The sequence below is a fragment of the Sinocyclocheilus grahami genome, unplaced genomic scaffold, assembly GCF_001515645.1.
Source record: "Sinocyclocheilus grahami isolate Dianchi unplaced genomic scaffold, SAMN03320097.WGS_v1.1 scaffold3.1, whole genome shotgun sequence".
In the NCBI taxonomy this organism is placed as follows: domain Eukaryota; kingdom Metazoa; phylum Chordata; class Actinopteri; order Cypriniformes; family Cyprinidae; genus Sinocyclocheilus; species Sinocyclocheilus grahami.
Genome location: NW_015505182.1, coordinates 2534910 through 2552892, shown reverse-complemented (window position 1 = coordinate 2552892; position 17983 = coordinate 2534910). Strand labels below are relative to the sequence as shown.

The following is a 17983-nucleotide window of genomic DNA, read 5'->3' as shown; positions in this document are numbered from 1 at the left end:
AAATGATTAAAAACCTCACTGCATACTCCGAGACTAATGACAAATGTCACTTCACAGGGGACACAATTTAAAATCCGAGCACACTGCTTGGGTGTGACATCTCAGACAGTTTTAACTGTGACAAATACACTCCCAAACACTGACACAGGGCCACTAACTAAAGTACATCACTTTGACATTAAGCACTGGAGGGGCGTTGAACACTGGCTTTATTTCTGGCTGCATTTCAGCACAGGGCCCCAAACGTACATTTTCCCATGTACTTCTAAATGTGCAGCATACTCACAGCTGTTTTTTTTATAAATAAACAATATCTATGAACTCAGCGCTTTGAACAAGTGCCTGAAGCTTTTCAATTTAAAGCGAGCATGCCGAGCCGCTCTCCGCTCATGAATGAAAATGTATTTCTTCTAAATTAGTAGACTTATTCTCACATTACCCCTGTTGAGTGGTCTCCATTTTTTGTTTTTCTAAATCAACTAATGGAAAAGCACTGCACAAATAGGTTTGAGAAAAAAATAAATGGCTTGCCATGGAAATTAGACATGGACATAAGGCAAAACCAATACCATGATATCTTCTGGATATCCCTTTCTATTCTGTCATTATAACAATTGGCGCACTTGTAATGGCAAATAACGCTTCATACTTTATCTTATACCTCTGAGCCGCATATGAATTCCTTGTTATTTTTGTTACTCTTGCCTATGAAAAGCAATATCCTCTTTCTAAGTTCCCCTTTAAGCAAAAATAAATTAATTAACTGATTAAAAAAACAGAAAACATAGAAAAATCATAGAAAAAAACTAAATAGAAAAAAAAACACATTTATGTAAATAATTAAAATACTTTTTTAACATTCAAAATCATTTGAGTAGGCTTCATTATTTAAAAGTCATTATGGAGCTCTTTGCTCATGTTAACTCTTATAAAATATGTAAACTTATGTATATAACAACAACCAGCTTTATTAAATTCAGCATCTCCTCCTTCCGTAATTCCTCTGTAAATGACACAATACTCAAGACATCCTTTGATAACTGCACTAAAAGCCTTCAGATGCATAACGCATTTCCCGGGACAATGAACTGCCGGACTTTGTTGGTTAAATTCTACACAAAGTCTCTTTGTTTAACAAGTCTAATCTCTTGCAGTGACCTGTATCCCCATCCGGTTCACCGCTCTCCATCGAGTTGTTCGCGTCGGGTAATCTATCACTCTCAGGAACACGTCAACACGATTTTGTGTACAAAGGAACATCCAGGAAAGAGGCTGAGGCATAGCTGGCATGTGTCAGAGAATTGTACGTTTCTGCTAATATGAAAGAGCACAAAGAGGAATTAGTCTGGAGTCCTGCATTCCAGCACTTGCATTCCAGGTCAAGTAATTTCCTATTCTGCTAAGCGATATCACTGCTAACGTCACACAAATGGTTTCTGCATACTATGCAGTAATAAACTGAATGATTTAAAGAATGAACAAAATTTGAGATATAAAAGCCTTAAACAGAATGGTTAGTGTTGTAGGTGATACGGTAGGTGGTCAAAGTCTTACTGGTCCAAGTCAATAGGCATATTATCAATAGACAAAATCAATACATATTATTTAAAATATAAATAATATTTAATATAATATAAAAAGAATATGTATAATTTTATAATAAAATATGACCATTGTTATATATAATAACAAATAGATAATACTTAATATATAAATAATATATGATACATATTTTAAAAAAGTAAGCATCTACTAATAGCAAGCACACAAATTCAGTTCTATAATAAAAGCAGACAAAGTCATCAACACCGGCAGTATGACTCAGCAGATGGAATTACATTACTGTCATAATCTGAATCTTTAACCAATAATCTTTTCATTTCCTGGGAACGATTACTGTCTGCCACAATGCTGCACCTGCCACAAATGCAACATCCAATAAAATGACTGGATCTAGACAAATCAACAGCCTAAATAATTTCAGAACTATGAAACCGCCCCCAAAAATAAAAATATGTGCTACCATAATTTGTAAACATGTCTGCAAAGACATAGCAATATGAGGATCTTTCTTCTGCCGAACACAATTATTTTGAAGAATATATTTTGAAGAATGTTGGTAACCAAGCTGCTGGTATGGAAGAAAATGCTATGGAAGTCAATGGCTACCAGCAACTGTTTGGTTACCAGCATTCTTCAAAATATCTTCTGTGTTCAACAGGAGAAAGAGATCTGTTTTATTGGGCAGACCTGCTACTTTAGCGACACACATTATAAATTACACCATTTTGTTTGTCATTGAGCTACAACTGCACTTCTAGCTCAGTAAGAGGAGATCTAAAGACCAAAGTCAGCCAGACTCTTAGTTCTTTATAATGAGAGGCTTGTGTGAGCTGCTACTATCATTCTATCATTATTTTGAGATGTTGAGACTATAATGTCAGCCATTTTTTGTCTAACCTCTTATATAATAAACAAACCCTTTGTTAGGTTATTGATTGTGGAAGATAAATCCCTGCTAAGAGCAGCATTGTTCCACATTGTTGCAAGAGATTGCTATCTTAATTGCTGTTCAAAATACAATCAACTCCCTATGTTGATTTCTTATGGCATTAAAGCAGCTGATGAGTGATTTTCCAAAACAGACCTTTTACTTACTAATATCAAACTCAAAATAGTTGCAAATACCCATGATGGCCTGATTTTTGCAGGCAATATGCAGAACAGGCATAATAAGGTGAAATGGAAAACATAATGCTTGTCCAACTGCATTGCCAGATAAGCTAAAAAAGAAAAAAACTTAAATAAAGCAAAGGCAGAACTGACCAACAATCAAACTTTGGTGTGAATGTGCGTGAAATTGGCATCAAAAAATGTGGCATTACTCACTCCCCCAAAAAAATCTCATATGGGGTTCATATTTTAAATGCAATGCTTCAGAGGCTTTCTTTAATATTTTTCTTTCAGAAAGAGTCATGGCTGCTTTTCTACTCTGTCTGTCAGCTCAGAATAGAGAATTACACACATATTTCAGGGGGAACAAAAAGAACCAAGGGTGCAGAGAGAATAAAGGGCAATTTCTCAAGGACAGTAAAACATTAAGACACACTGGCAAAAACCCAAACACACAGACCTACTCATATTTCCTATAGCAAGGGCTACTTGATCAGAAACACATGATTGGTCAGTTTTCTTGTGCTGGTACATGAGTGTGCACTTGAAGCAAAAGTGCGGGATGGAGACCTTCAGTTAGGAAAGAAAGGGTTGTGAACGTATGGACGATGGTGTTTTCTGAGGCATTGTGGGCCCAAGGGATTCGAGAAATCACTTCTGCTGAGAGCAGCACCCAGTTGCCTGACTTCTAGAAGCAATAACTGGACCTTTTCAACCGTTCTGTGAAATTATGTATTCCCACGGTGACTTCAAATCATCCTGTCACGCTAGGCATAGGGACAGGGTTTAATAGGGCATCTCATATTTCTCCTAACTCAAAAGGCCCTGAACTTTTGGTTTTTCTTCATTTCATACCATACTGATATAGAAAATTCATGCCAAATACAAAGACTATGCAGCCTGTAATTTTCTGGTATGATAAAATCTCTGTGCTGTAATGTCATAGGCTGATTGCTGCTTGCCAGAAAGTTTTTCATTGGCTTAAAGTGGAGTTCTACGGCATTTAGTTATTTTATTTCTGTTAGCATTGAGGCTATACAGTAGTGTACTTGACTAAATTAACTTTTAGCAGATATACCGGTACTACACAAAAAAGCAAGGATTCGTAAAATTGATCAAAAGTGACATTAAAGACATTTATAATGTTACAAAAGATTTGTATTTCAAATAAATACTGTTCTTTTGAACTTTGTTCTAAAATCCTAACAAAAAAATGTTTCCACAAAACTATTAAGCAGCACAGCTGTTTTCAAAGTTGGTAATAATAAGAAATGTTTTTAAACAACAAATCAACCTATTAGAATGATTTCTGAAGGATCATGTAACATTGAAGACTGGAGTAACTGCTGCTGAAAATTCAGCTTTGCCATCACAGGAATAAATTACTTTTTAACTTGGGAAAGCTATTTTAAATTTTATTTTTGATCAAATTAACGCTGCCTTACACATAAACAACTTCTTTCAAAAACATTGAAAAATCTTACCAACCCCAAATTTTTGAATTTTGGGAAAGTGAAGTCCCTCTCACTGATACTGCCTAACCTCTACTAGCAATACAAGTAGCAATAGATCATAACTGTGACTTTAATAACTATTGGCTTAAAAAAAAAAAAACAGGGACTTTGCATGTCATTATGTTTTTAAATTTCTCTATTGTTGATGTTTTAAATAGCATATTCTCCTGAAAGACCAGTAAATGACATTGTAACATGTGAATGCACAAAACAGATCCATGCAATATAGGATGTGAAAATTCAAAATCATAAAGTACGTGCCAATCCAACTCTTTCGTATGGCCTAGATACACTGTCAAGAACACAGACTTTGTCAGGGGACTTGACACACCCTTGATCTAATTGTATTTTTCAGCTGTAACAAGCATGACAATCTGGTCCCAGTCCTGTCGAACATGAACAAATAAACACCAAAAAGCAAGCTCACATTCAGTTCAATCTTTCATATACAGGCCAAAAACAAAAACCTACTCCACAAAAGACTCTGACACTCCTGTAATATTTATCACAAACGAAAAATGTGATCGCACTAAACCTGTGATTGACATCCACTGACTCTCACAGTGATGTCTTTTGTGCGATTCTGGGCTTTGCTTGTTGGAGTCTCTGTTGGACATTTAATCTCCAAGCTCTCCTCCATCAGACAACACTACCTATATACGGCCTTGTGTGTGTCCTTGATGTCAGATGATTGATCATTCGTGTCTGTGGACATATTGTTTACCTCAACTCATCTACATTATTCAGCAGTAGTTGAGCTATAAGCACAATAAAAACGTGAATTTCTATGCTTTTTTTCCATGGAAACTAGGCTAATGTTACAAAAAGACGGAAAACATTGACCAAAGAATAAAACGTATGATAAACAAAATGCATACACAATAATGAAGTGTATCTTGCTAATTTTACTTTGAGTGTCTTCTCATATTCAGAAACCTTTGGCTGCAAAACACAAAACTATACTATTATCTCTAAAATATGAAGACATGTCATATTCTGAATCTGGATCTGCATGTATTATGGACAGAAAGAACTCTGTAGATATCTTATTCATGGAAGTGTGTAAGAGTCAATCATCAGCAATTTACATTGGGCAGAATACAGGCTTTGAGGCTGACAGGCAAGATTCAAATTAATGTGCATTTCAACACCATAAAATCTACCATGCATGAGGATTGCTGCCATTTATCTTAGCACAAACTCATATTTTCAAGGATGCAGAAAGCATACATTAGCCACAATGATCTGTTTGTTCGATTCCATATGTTTGGGACTCTGGCTAAAACACAGAGGCCATTCATCTCAGAAATCACCAAATCTATTGACGTCTCCACAAAATCTTTTCTATCAGCTCTTGGGAAAATTAGCCAACATTATTAAAAGGAAGTATCCATCTTTCTAGTTTAAACATGGTTGATTTGTTAAGAGGGAATAACAGGAATTTTAATGCTCAAGTAATACATTATAAGTGGTGATGAGTCACATTGTGTTGCCATATGAGCATTTGATGCACCACACAACTTTAGTAGTTTGTCTATGTGCATTATATTTGTGAATCTTGACTTTATTAAACACTTCAAATGATCAAATCAGTGTGGATTCAGCAATATATCTTTTCAGATATAAACAGAGTTAGAGGTGAGACTCAGATGGGATTTTGAAGCTAGAAATGTGACTTATATCCTGCACCACCAAAATGTTGCTCTTGTGACATTCCCATTCTCAGAGGATTATTAATATGTCAACTGCAGTTAAATGTATATTAACAGCAATTTAAAAAATAAAAATATTGTGTTTAATTTAGTTATTATTCCTGTTGAAATCGAAGTTAAACCTTGGTTAAAGTAATGGAAACAAGTTGAATACTCTACCATAGTGATATTTTAAATGCAGTACAAGCATGATGATTTGGTTTTACAGGATGAAAGTCACTAAAGTGATGTTTCCTTATGAGAGTGTGCATCAAATCTGAGTATAAACTTAAATGTAGACTCGACTTCCTTCAGTAAGTGTCAGCCTTGAGGGGAAAAATAAATGTCCAGATCCCCGTCTTTATCATTATCTCTGTATGGCTCTGAGTCTCTTTAATTCTTAAAGGGGTCATATGATGTTGCTAAAAAGAACATTATTTTGTGTATTTGGTGTAATGAAATGTGTTTTCGCGGTTTAAGGTTCAAAAAACACATTATTTTCCACATACTGTACATTATTGTTTCTCCTCTATGCCCTGCCTTTCTGAAACGCATCGATTTTTATAAAGCTCATCGGTGTGAAAAGCAAGGTGTGCTCTGATTGGCCAGCTATCCAGTGCGTTGTGATTGGCCGAATACCTCAAGCGTGTGACGTAAATGTTACGCCCCTTACCATATTGTGATGCCGTGTGTGCGACGAAACAAAAACAATAAAACCCATTATAAACGAGGCATTTGTTGCATCCAGTGTTATGGTGGTTTTCCCCCATCCCACTGTTTCTCAAGTTTTTAAATGAAGAAAGTAGCCTACTCTTTGTGATTGGTTTTCGGTTCTTTATATTAAACTATACATACATGCATGGTGCTGGTTTTTTTTTCTAATTGTTTAAGCAAATGTATTAATTATATATGGTTTATAAACATTATTTTAAACATTATGCACTTTTTTTCAAAGATAGTTGTGTTATTTTATTATGCTTTGAAGAAACGTGCATAATATTTTGCTCGATGCGCCCTCTTGTGGCCTCAGGAGAGAAGCCAAAAGCTTTTTTTCCCCCTAACTGAAATTATGCCTTTTAAATTCTGTTCAAATTCATTTTGACAGCCCTAGTGGGATGCCAGCCTCTGCGCTCACATCATGCATATGACTGAAAGAGAATGTGCAGTCTAGTGCAACTACCTGTTAACTGTGACTATAATTATAATAGTGATTTATTGCTTAAATGAATAATAACAATCAAAATTTGGACATAAGACTTTTTTTTAAATCAATACTTTCATCCAGCAAGGAAGCATTAAATTGGTCAAAAGTGACAGTAAATATGTTTATAATGTTAGTACTAATGATTTTAATTTCAAATAAATTAATTTTCAAATAAATCCGTTTCCAAAAAAATTTTAAGCAGCACAACTGTTATAAACAAGATAATAATCAGGAATGTTTCTTGAGCAGCAAATCAGCATATTAGAATGGTTTCTGAAGGATCATGCGACACTGAAGGAATGGAGGAATGGCTGCTGAAAATTCAGTTTTGCATCACAGGAATAAATTACATTACAAATTATATACAAATAGAAAACAGTTCATTCAAATTAGAACATTATTTTACTATATAACAGTTTTGACTGCATTTTTTGATCAAAATCTTATAGAGCCCAAACTTTTGAACAGTAGTGTATAATTTATTTAATAATGTTTAGGTAAAAGTATTATCATCAATTATGCTTTAACATGAAGTTCTCACTGATGCAATCCAGCACTCGCATTACAGATTAAAGCCATCTAACTATGCTGTATTGAGAAATGTGTGCAACAGTAAAAAAGTCACCGACTGAAATTAGAAGCAGTAACGGCAGTAAAAGTACAGTAAATTAACATGACTATGGTGGGGTTGATCTGGATATGTTTTGATGCATATGTGAGAATCACCCAGGAAGAGAACAAATCAAAAGCATCAAAAACCCTTTATCGATCACTTTTTTTTTGGAGATACTGTTTTACATTTTTTTATAACAATGGAGACAGACTGAAACAAGAGAAACTAAATCATATTTAAGAAATCTGCTTATAATATATAAAATCTGCAAAGGGCAATTAAATGTAACAAATCATGTAAAAATGTATAATCTTTTATTGGAAAATTAAATATAATTTATTAAACTTTGATAATTTGCCTTAATCTTTTAAACAACTGAGAAGGCAGTGATCAAACATTTTTTTTAAATCACCTGTCAATAAATCACCTAGATCTCTGATTCTCATAAATACTAGTGTGTATTGTGCATGTTATGTTTTGACAGACACTGATGTTGTGAAATTCAAATGATCTGGATTGACAAATGGCAGGAGACCTGGGCCGCATTTATCAAGCCTGGAGTGTTCGGCTTAAACGAGTAAGTAAAGGGTTGATCAGGAATATCTCTTGTTTTTAGAACTTCTTTATGGCCCAGTCTTTGTCATCTGACCCACATATTAAAGGGGTCATATGATGTTGCTAAAAAGAACATTATTTTGTGTATTTGGTGTAATGAAATGTGTTTTCGCGGTTTAAGGTTCAAAAAACACATTATTTTCCACATACTGTACATTATTGTTTCTCCTCTATGCCCTGCCTTTCTGAAACGCATCGATTTTTATAAAGCTCATCGGTGTGAAAAGCAAGGTGTGCTCTGATTGGCCAGCTATCCAGTGCGTTGTGATTGGCCGAATACCTCAAGCGTGTGACGTAAATGTTACGCCCCTTACCATATTGTGATGCCGTGTGTGCGACGAAACAAAAACAATAAAACCCATTATAAACGAGGCATTTGTTGCATCCAGTGGGGACATAATTACGCATTATAATGACTTATACTGTCTTTTTACACACTGCGTTGCATCGCGCTGCGTAAACATAAAACCATGTCTGCATTTGGGATCGGAGAAATGACAAACAAGTGCTACTCTACACTGTTCAAAATTCACGTTTGAATCGTCAGTGGCAAATTCTTTAAATATAAAAAATGTACTTACAGTCTGTGAGTCAGAACAGCCGGCACTGTAGTCTACTCTACCAGGATCAGGAAACAGTCCTCCATAAAATGTGCTGGACACATCTGAACATTTGGTTTAAAGTGTTCTGGAACAGTGTTGTAAATACAGCTTAACCACTGATTTCTAGTCGTGTCCTCTTTTGGAAGGCCAAACAAAGTAGTTTCGCTTTCACAACGAAACACACGGCGGGCTAGAGTGAGCGAAGGCCGGCTTGAGTGAGCAGAGGCGGCGGGCTTGAGAACGGCGCGGTCGGCAGATTCGATGAAGGAGCGACCGACGGTCTTGCGGCAAACACATGTGACGACCCCGGGCTGGACTCCGCTTCGTCCACGGTGAAAGCCGATCCGGCGATCCACAGCGCGAAATTGATGTATTTCCTCAGCAACCAGCACGGATCAGCTCTAGGCATGACGAAGCGGATATCGTCCTCTTTTGGAAGGCCAAACAAAGTAGTTTCGCTTTCACAACGAAACACACAGCGCGCCTTCACAACATGGCGGCGGCGGCAACAACAATACTACAATGAGAATAAAAGTCACACCTTCTTTCTTTGCGTGAACATTTGGGTGGCGTTATGCAAATCTTCCCACATCGTGACGTAGACATGTGGGGGCGTGTTAGAACGAGCCGTTTTAGGTAGGCGTGGTTGACTCTTAACTTTTATAAAGAATATCTCTTTGGATTTGAGACTTTAGTCTTTGCAACTTTACAGATCTTCTTTATGCACCAAGAGCTTGTAACACTCCAAAGAGAAAGGAAAAATTTAATTCGCATCATATGACCCCTTTAAATGTGAGCAGAGCCTAGATGCATTTGAATGAGGAGAAGACAGGATCACAAATCACTGCATTACTGCTGGCAGTAAACATTCAGATGTAAAAGAGGATTTCAACAAAGTGCTAAAGTTCTCACTATAGCAAGACAACACATGCACATACACACATATTAGCACTAGCATCTTTTCATCCCAACCAAATAGGAGACCAGTGTTTTTTCTTGCAGTTTGATTTTGATTCATATTCTTGATTTCCTCCACAAATTCCATGTTTGATCATTCTGTCTGCTGATAGTCTGTTTAAAATGGTGCATTCTTGCAATTAGCATATTATGCTTATAATGGAGCTCAATCTTATAGCGAGAGAACACAGATGCTCCGACTTTCAAAATAAAAATTGGTTCACATATTCCAGCTGGAATTACATCAAATACTCTCCTTTAATAACTGCCTTGGTTCAAGGAGAAACTGATCAATAAAACTTCATGGCAGACAGTCCATGAGCCCTTAAGTGCATGTTTAACTCCCCTGTCCTGTGTTTTATCTTTAAAAACTTATATATAGTCATGCTTTGGATTTTGCCATGGCTTAACGGGGCTAAAGCAGTTTTTTCCCCCATCTTTTTAGTCACAAAAAAAAACCTTGGTTCCTAAAAAAAAGTTTCCCATTGGACGATGCTTATCTCCATTGCATAGATTCATGATCGGCGGGTGAGATGCATCATGCAACACAAACAGTCTAGGCTGCAACCTCTGAACCTCTGACTTTAAATTCAGTGCACATGTTGGTAATGCCGGTTTGCACAAAATGATAAACCGCTTTCCTGCCAAACATATTATCAGTACAGTGTGCCTCCACTTTCCCTGATTATCATACTCATGCAATGCAGAAAGGCAAACTGTTGAGAGCTCCAAGTGTTTCTATCCGGTGAGAGCTGCTTATTTTGAGCAATCGCCAACTGGCATCCTGCAAGATAACTAATTCTTCTCCTTATCTAACTAATTGTGAAATGTTGCCTTTTGGTTGAAGTAGCCTTGTCACAGTGATCTGGACTGACCCTTCCAGTCTAAGATTTAACTCTTTACTATTATCAGGGAATCCATTTGACTGAGAGGGTAAGCTTTACAAGCATTACTTTAGAGCTTCTTGTCTTGGTCACAACAAAAATAGCAGTTCACTAATCTTACAGAGACAAGGGGTGACCGTGCCTAAACAATGAAAGCTAGACAAGACAAATCGGTCTGATCTTGGCAGCCAAACAGTAACTAAACAATAAGAAACGATAACGGATTGAGTTATTCGATGCTATTCAAAAGGTTACATCTATCAATGTTATGCAAACAACAGTTCTAGAAAAACAAGAAATAGGAGAATAAAAGAAACTTCTGGATTAAAACTGAACTACACGGTTGAATGTCATTTAAACATGTCCAGGTCATATTTCACTCCAAAATCAAATCAAATAAATTATTGTACCAAAAGAAAATAAAGCCTGTTATCAAGAATTTTTGCATTGTGACATTATTTTCATGACAATTAAACATACTCATACTCCAATTTCTCATTACTGTAATGCTTCCAGATGTTTTACAGTTGAGTTTATTTCAATAGTGATTCTCTTCAGGTTCTCATTGTTATAACACAATCATTTATTTTACTGTCTTGCAGCGAGAAACATCAGCATTTAAAGGTACTAAAAGAAACACCACTACGATAAAATGTTTAATACTTTACAATTTAAATAATGTATATGTAATATATATTATAGTATGTAATAATATAAAGGCTAAATAATTTCTTCCTTTTAATTTTGCAATGAAATATGACCTTGGCATGTTCAGTCATATTCACCCACTGTATTGGATTTACTGTCATAGTACAACATATTATTATAACAGCCAAAAATGTTTCACTATTATAGTCTGGCCTCACCATCTGAAAATATAAAAAATCTGAAGCCAGTGATTTTGTCACGCGATATTTAGAAGGCCCTGGAATATATTGAGTTACCTTGGTGCCTCATTCAAAGACCCAATTAAATATTTCTGTTCCAGTACAAGTCAAGACGAATTATGCAGACAAAACCTATAAACACCTTTTATTTCAAAGTCACAAGCCATTTTCCAGTCAATGGTGTGTTTATAGCTAGCAACGTTTTCTGCTAATTGAAGCTTTGAGCGTGATAAACGACACAAGGGTGTTAGGTGGTGAGTGAGTGAGTGAATATGATGACTGAGCCAGGAGGATGTTCCCAGCGGGTGCAGTGTTTGGCTTCACGATCCAGACGGCCCCTCTGAGTTGAATATTTATGCTCCAGCTCACAATTCCAGGGACTAGCAAGAGTCTTTACCATTTACATGTTGAAATCAAACATGACAGCAAACAGTTTTCCTAAGCACTAGGTGACACCAGAAATACTTTAATTGGTACCCTGCCATGTGATCTGTGAAAACAAGCCACCGTAGACATCTCGAGAGGGGCCTATTTGTTTTGTCTTGTTGTACCGCAGGGTGCAAGGCCCGGTGTGTTCCCCGGCAATGTATTACAGTCATCTTTACACAGCTGTGATTGTCTATGGCACGTTGCCAAGCATTTAAAGAGTTTATAGTACCAGGTGAATGTCAACTATAAATCACATTAGCATTAATTATGCACTAAAACTCTTCAGCATAACAGTTCAGCACTCGAAACACTGAATAAATGACATGCATTGCTTGTTAACTCACCCTCCTCCAATCTAGAATGAGCTCTGAGGGTGTTGCCTGCCTCTTCCTCCTCCTCTCTGAAGTTAAACAGACTGTGGGACTGATTGCTTGAAGGTGGGCTGGTTGGACTGAACTCAGCTGGAGAGAACAACTGCCACTGATGTTTCCCTTCAAACTCTGTGTTGTGTTCTCCTAGGGTCTGCACATGTTCTGCTTCAGATTTTTGGCGCTCAAGGGGTTTTATGTGTTCAACAAGATGTTGTTTGTGGTCTACAGAAGGTTCTCTGTGGTCCACTGAGAGCCTTTTGTGTTCCTCTTCAAGTTCTGCTTCTGATTTTCCATGTTCTGTCAAAGTTTTGGTAGGGATGGTCACACTTTGCTTAACAGGACTTGGACTGCTTAGGATATGTTCATTCTGAATGCCATCAATGCTAGTAGTTTCATTCAAAACAGCTGCTTTTTCCTTACTAGACCCTCTTGATATGGTTTCTTCTTGTTTGGAGCCATCTGTTTCCACAGTATTGGGGATAATGTCAAGCGAATGAATTTGACTCTCGGATACACCATCCAAAACGGTCTGCGATGAAGTTGTGGTTTCCCGAAGCAGAGATGTAGTTTGCTCAACAGCCATCGGAGAGTCAGTAACCATTTCACTATATGCGGTGTGTTCCTGTGAGGTATATGTATCCCCATCAGTAGTTTCCGAAGGAAATTCAAGCTGTTCGTCATCTGTTAGAGCCTCTTGATTGGAGTCGTCTTTATAAAGACTAAAGCTCTGGATCTCTGAGGTATCTTTATGAGTGACGAATCCCACTCTGTGTGTAGTTTCCACAGGAAGGATGAATCGTTCCCGGTCTGTTTTATATTTCAGAGGGCTGAATAGCTCGTTTTTTGGTTTGTCGTTATGAATGCCGACTCTCATCCTGTCAGTAATGTCCTTATGGAAAGGAAACTGTGGCCTGTCTGTTGTGGACTTACGAATACCAAACATCTCTCTCAGCTCTTGCTTGGCTCCCCTGTGCACACCCTGGCGAGGGGTAAAATTATCTGAACGAGACACAGAGATGATGGATGACTCTGTGGGAGCAGCAAAATCATGCAGAGATGGAGCTAAGGAATCGGTGGGTGAATAATCATAGTCTTCTTCATTCTCTTCCTTCTCATCTACGTTTCTCATACGTAGCTTAAAAGTACGATTACTATCGCTGTGTAAGGAAAAGTGTTTGTTAAAGGGACCTCTGGAGCCTTGAGGGTTAAAAATGTGTTGTATTGGGTCTCGGTACCGTCTCTCTGATGTGCTGTCCTCAGCTGTTGTGGTTAGCATGGGTTTTGAAGCGTGATTTGGGTCGCAGTTTGGAACCGGATAGCACATTAGGTCTCCGCCTTCATTTGGGCAATGGCATACTTGGCAAGGGTCAATTTGGAACGAGTGTCCGGCTTCGTACTTCTGCTTCTCGTGAACGCATCCAACTCGCTCGCACTGAATGCACCCATCCGACGGTTCCGACAATGCTATGCAGTTGGCCGGAAGCTCAGGGCATGGTATAAAATGGCAGCTGATCCGTCCACCTCCTTGAGGACAGGAACATTCAGTACTTCCAAAGTCCACAAAGTACGACTCACCTTCTGGAACCTTGCCGGTTCTGAAGCCAGCACTGATGCAGTCGTAATACTGGTAACCCTCACACATGCAGCCCATTTGCATGCAGGTAGCACAACACGCTCCAGTGTCCAAAACCTCTTTGATGCAATTGCGCAATTCAGGGCAATTCACCCCGGTGCAATCCCTTTGACAAAGGCAGCTGGTTATACTTAGCAAAAACACCAAGTTCAAGAGGCCACGGGCCATTTTGACTTGGTACCTGCTGATAAATGTCTCCAGTAAAGTCCAACCTCTCCAGATCCCAAACAGTCAGCTCTCCTCTTGTGAACGGCAAGCAGTCAGTGAAACCTTGAGAGAGAGATGCAAGTTAGAGAGCACTCTGAAAATTTCCTGTGGAGTTCTTCCAGCCAGCCCTTACTCAGTGTGTAAAAGCCAACATCTGGCTTCACAGTTGAGCTCACCCTTCTAAGACCATCCCACATTTTAAAATCACAGGGTTGTCCAAGCCTGATCTCATGAGCAAGGTTCTCCTTAATCATGAAGCACCAGCATTCAAGCTCATTACCATTAAGCGACCGCCACACGAACAGTGTATTCAGCGCCATTAAATTTGTAATATTCCATTTGATGGGTCTTAAAAGCCTTACCACGCCATACAATTTCTCTGTTATTTTTTATTGCTTTTTCTGATTTGTTTGACATTTATGGGACAACTGTGATTTGCCTCAGTTAGTGCAGGTCTGTAATGAAGGAAGTCATACTGAACTCTCATTTGCAAATAGCAAAGCCAACTGAAAGGACTCAAATTGAGGCATTCGGTGCAGACACAAAGTCATTTTTGTAGCTGATGAGGTGTTTTGTGGGTTAAACATAGAGGGGATTTAAAATAATTCAGCAAAGCTGTGTTTCTCTGAAGTTGCAATGACTACAGCAGACTATAGCAGTACAAGACTTGTTTCTAGCGTTGTAAGCCATTTGTATTGAATTGCTTTCCATTCAGCAGCTGAGAAACACGTTCTGTTTAATTTGGAAAACCATTGGAGTCCCGAGGCCCTGAATGTTTAGATTTCATGGCAGATGAAAGGAACTGCTTTAATTGTTTCCAAAAAAACACCATTAACCTTAATATCTTAAAGTCTGAGCAAAGTATTTGTCTCTACTACACGCCAACATGCCATTTGCAAGGTCTAGTCTACCTTTGATTTATAAAAACAGGTCTGGCTGATTCTATAACCTGTATGAAATGTTAAAGGGAGAGTTGTTTTAAAACCTGTTTGATGTTCTTTGTTCTGTGGGACACAAAAAGTTAAATTTAAAGGATGTTAATGAATGGTGATGACTAGAGATGTCAAGCTTCTAAAAAGATGATAATTTACCATAAAGCTATACAGCAAAAGTGGTGTGCATGATACAGTACAGTTGATATGCACTACACAATTTGGTATCTCCCCTAGCTCCCCTATCTCTTTCATTAAAGTAGCAATGTCTGATTCATAAATGAATAACATGAGTCTGATCCTTTAAAAAAATAAAATAAAATTGAGCGATTTGTTCATGAATCAGATTGATCTGTTCTCAAGTTCAACTCACTACGATGGTGCAATGCTGTGGTTAACAGTTTACTGTTTGGAAAGATTATTGAAAGACAACATACATTTAGGCTCTGTTTCTAATACAAGCACCATATGACCTCAAAAAATAGTACATTAGACACACTTTAGTTACATTTTTATGGTAAATATATTAGTCTTCAAAATGTGTATATTTATCTTTCAACAGAAGAAACACAGTCCGGTTTGGAGTGACATGAGGGTGAGTAAATAATGAAATAATTTTTATGTTTAGGGAGAACTATCCCTTTATCAGTCTATAGAAATGAGACCAAAACTATAACAACTTTTTTTTAGATTAAATGATTGAATGTGTATTTTATCATTTTAAACATATAAAATGGTAAGAGGCAAATTAAATTAAATTAAAACTAACTACAACGAAGATGGCATGTGCCTCACAAACCTTGCAGATGCCTCTACTATGAAAAATACTATGATAAACACATTTTCCGTCAAAACCTGGTGAAAAGTGGTAACTAGACAACACTGTCGTCAAAAGAAAATAAATGAAACATATGCCAATTCTAAATAATTTATTATTGTTTTACAGTAGTATTAGTATAGACATTTTGGCGAAATCCGCGGTTACCATGGTAAATTATGATAGGTGCTGTCAGAGAATAACCAATTGATATGAAAGACACCTCAAGCGCGCGCTCAAGTACCAAAAGTAGCACCACCTCTATTTTAGTTCAACTTTTTTGCACAAAGGTAAAACCAGCTAAATAAACATTAAAAACAATGTTGTAGGTCGTCTAACTTTACAAATCTGCCACTGCAACATTAAACTAGTTTTGCAGAGCATAGATGTCTTATAATAAACGTGAGCAGCGCTCTTTTGCTGATGTTACAAAATAAAAAGCGTTAAAAACTGAGGTTTTACCTCGCTGGAGTCATGTTCTTCCGTGCGTCCATAGGTTAGAAGTTGCAGCCAACTAACTTGTCTTATCAAGCCTCCACAGTGCAGAGAGCGCTGAGAATTGTAAAGGGGAGGGACAAAGTTGGAGACCTCCAAACGTACGGTAGGCTACCTACCTACTTTCTGGAGCAGCCCCATTCATTCAACCTTAACCATAAGACCATTAACGATTAATCAGTTGATAGTAGCTATTATACCTATATATAAAAAAAATACCACGTTATTTACTGAAAACATGAAAATGCATTCATTTAATGTTAATTAGGCAATGTTAATATACATTTAGAATTAATATTCATCCTAGCAAAATGACATTTTACATTGCTTCAATTATTTATTGAAATAATTGCACAATAAATTGATGTAGTCGTGAATACACAGGGAAAAGTGTGCTTTACATGATGGACACCCAAACTGCAATACATAAATACAAAAATAAAAAATGATGATGATGATGTAAACACAAACAAACTCATTGCATTCTTTAAAAAATCAATTAAAATGCCCCTTGTAATTTCATTCTTCTTAATATTATTTATAAGACTTTGTTTTATTGTATTTACAAGTAAATAGTAGCAGCCACCATTATTCTTTAATTCAGGCTGTAGCTCTTGATAATCTTAGATTAAAGACATTCAGCTCATCATGTCTCAGTTGAGATTCTCAAACACTTGTTTGAAATTCTTTACACCACAAACAAACCAAACTCAGGTGAGTTCCTCACTACATATGAGTTGGTTTTGTTTGCCTTGTTAAATTGTAGCTTTTGCACTGTAGTTTTCTCTTCAGAGCAAAGCCTGCTTTGGGCTTTTGGACATCAACACCATGGCGAGCTTGTCTTCTGTCCAAGGCGCTGTTTTAAGGAGCCTTACATGTATTTCTTAGGACATCTTTGTTCAAACAAAGGCCTTGCGCCTACACTGGCACTCAAGTTTATCTGTCTTTCCTGATAACTTGATTCATTTCCATTTAAAACACACATGTGCTTGTCGTCGCCATGCATTATTCCCTCATCATGTGCATCCTACTTCTCTGTTCAGTGTGGTTGATCAGCGGTGAGCAGCACAGCTTTTAATGAGCATTCACGCTGTCAGCAAATTGCAGCAACAAAGCGATCTGAAGTCATTTATTATCAATGAGAATTTGGATTTCCAATGATAAAAGTGACAGTAATGCAACAGTTAAGGAGATCTTATGCAAATGAGCAGTGATGCAGTGGGAAAACAGCCAATGGAAGTGAAGAGTGTTATTTGCCACCTGAAACAGTTATGAAGAAGCCAACTGGCAACCTCCAATGATTTATTCTATACCAGCATACGCCCATTAGTCGTCACCTCATTGGGTCATTCAACTGGCTTCAGAAGTATTATCGTGTTGCACTCATATGAGACTGGTCCAAAACAATCAGACTGCATGACATCATCAAAGGAATAAAGTGAAATTATTCACATTGATT

At 37.3% G+C, this 17983-nt stretch overlaps 1 protein-coding gene across 1 annotated transcript in view; it reads right to left on the bottom strand.

Moving 5' to 3' along the window:
* fbln2 (fibulin 2) overlaps nucleotides 1–16559 on the bottom strand; it is a 55084-nt gene extending 38525 nt beyond the window's left edge. Inside the window, exons 1-2 of the mRNA XM_016253226.1 lie at nucleotides 16492–16559; nucleotides 12414–14343 (exon numbers count right to left, since the gene is read on the bottom strand). Of these exons, the coding sequence (XP_016108712.1) occupies nucleotides 12414–14241 (1828 nt within the window). The 5' untranslated portion in view covers nucleotides 14242–14343; nucleotides 16492–16559. The remainder of the gene's footprint in view (nucleotides 1–12413; nucleotides 14344–16491) is intronic.
* Between the last annotated feature and the right edge of the window lie 1424 nt (nucleotides 16560–17983).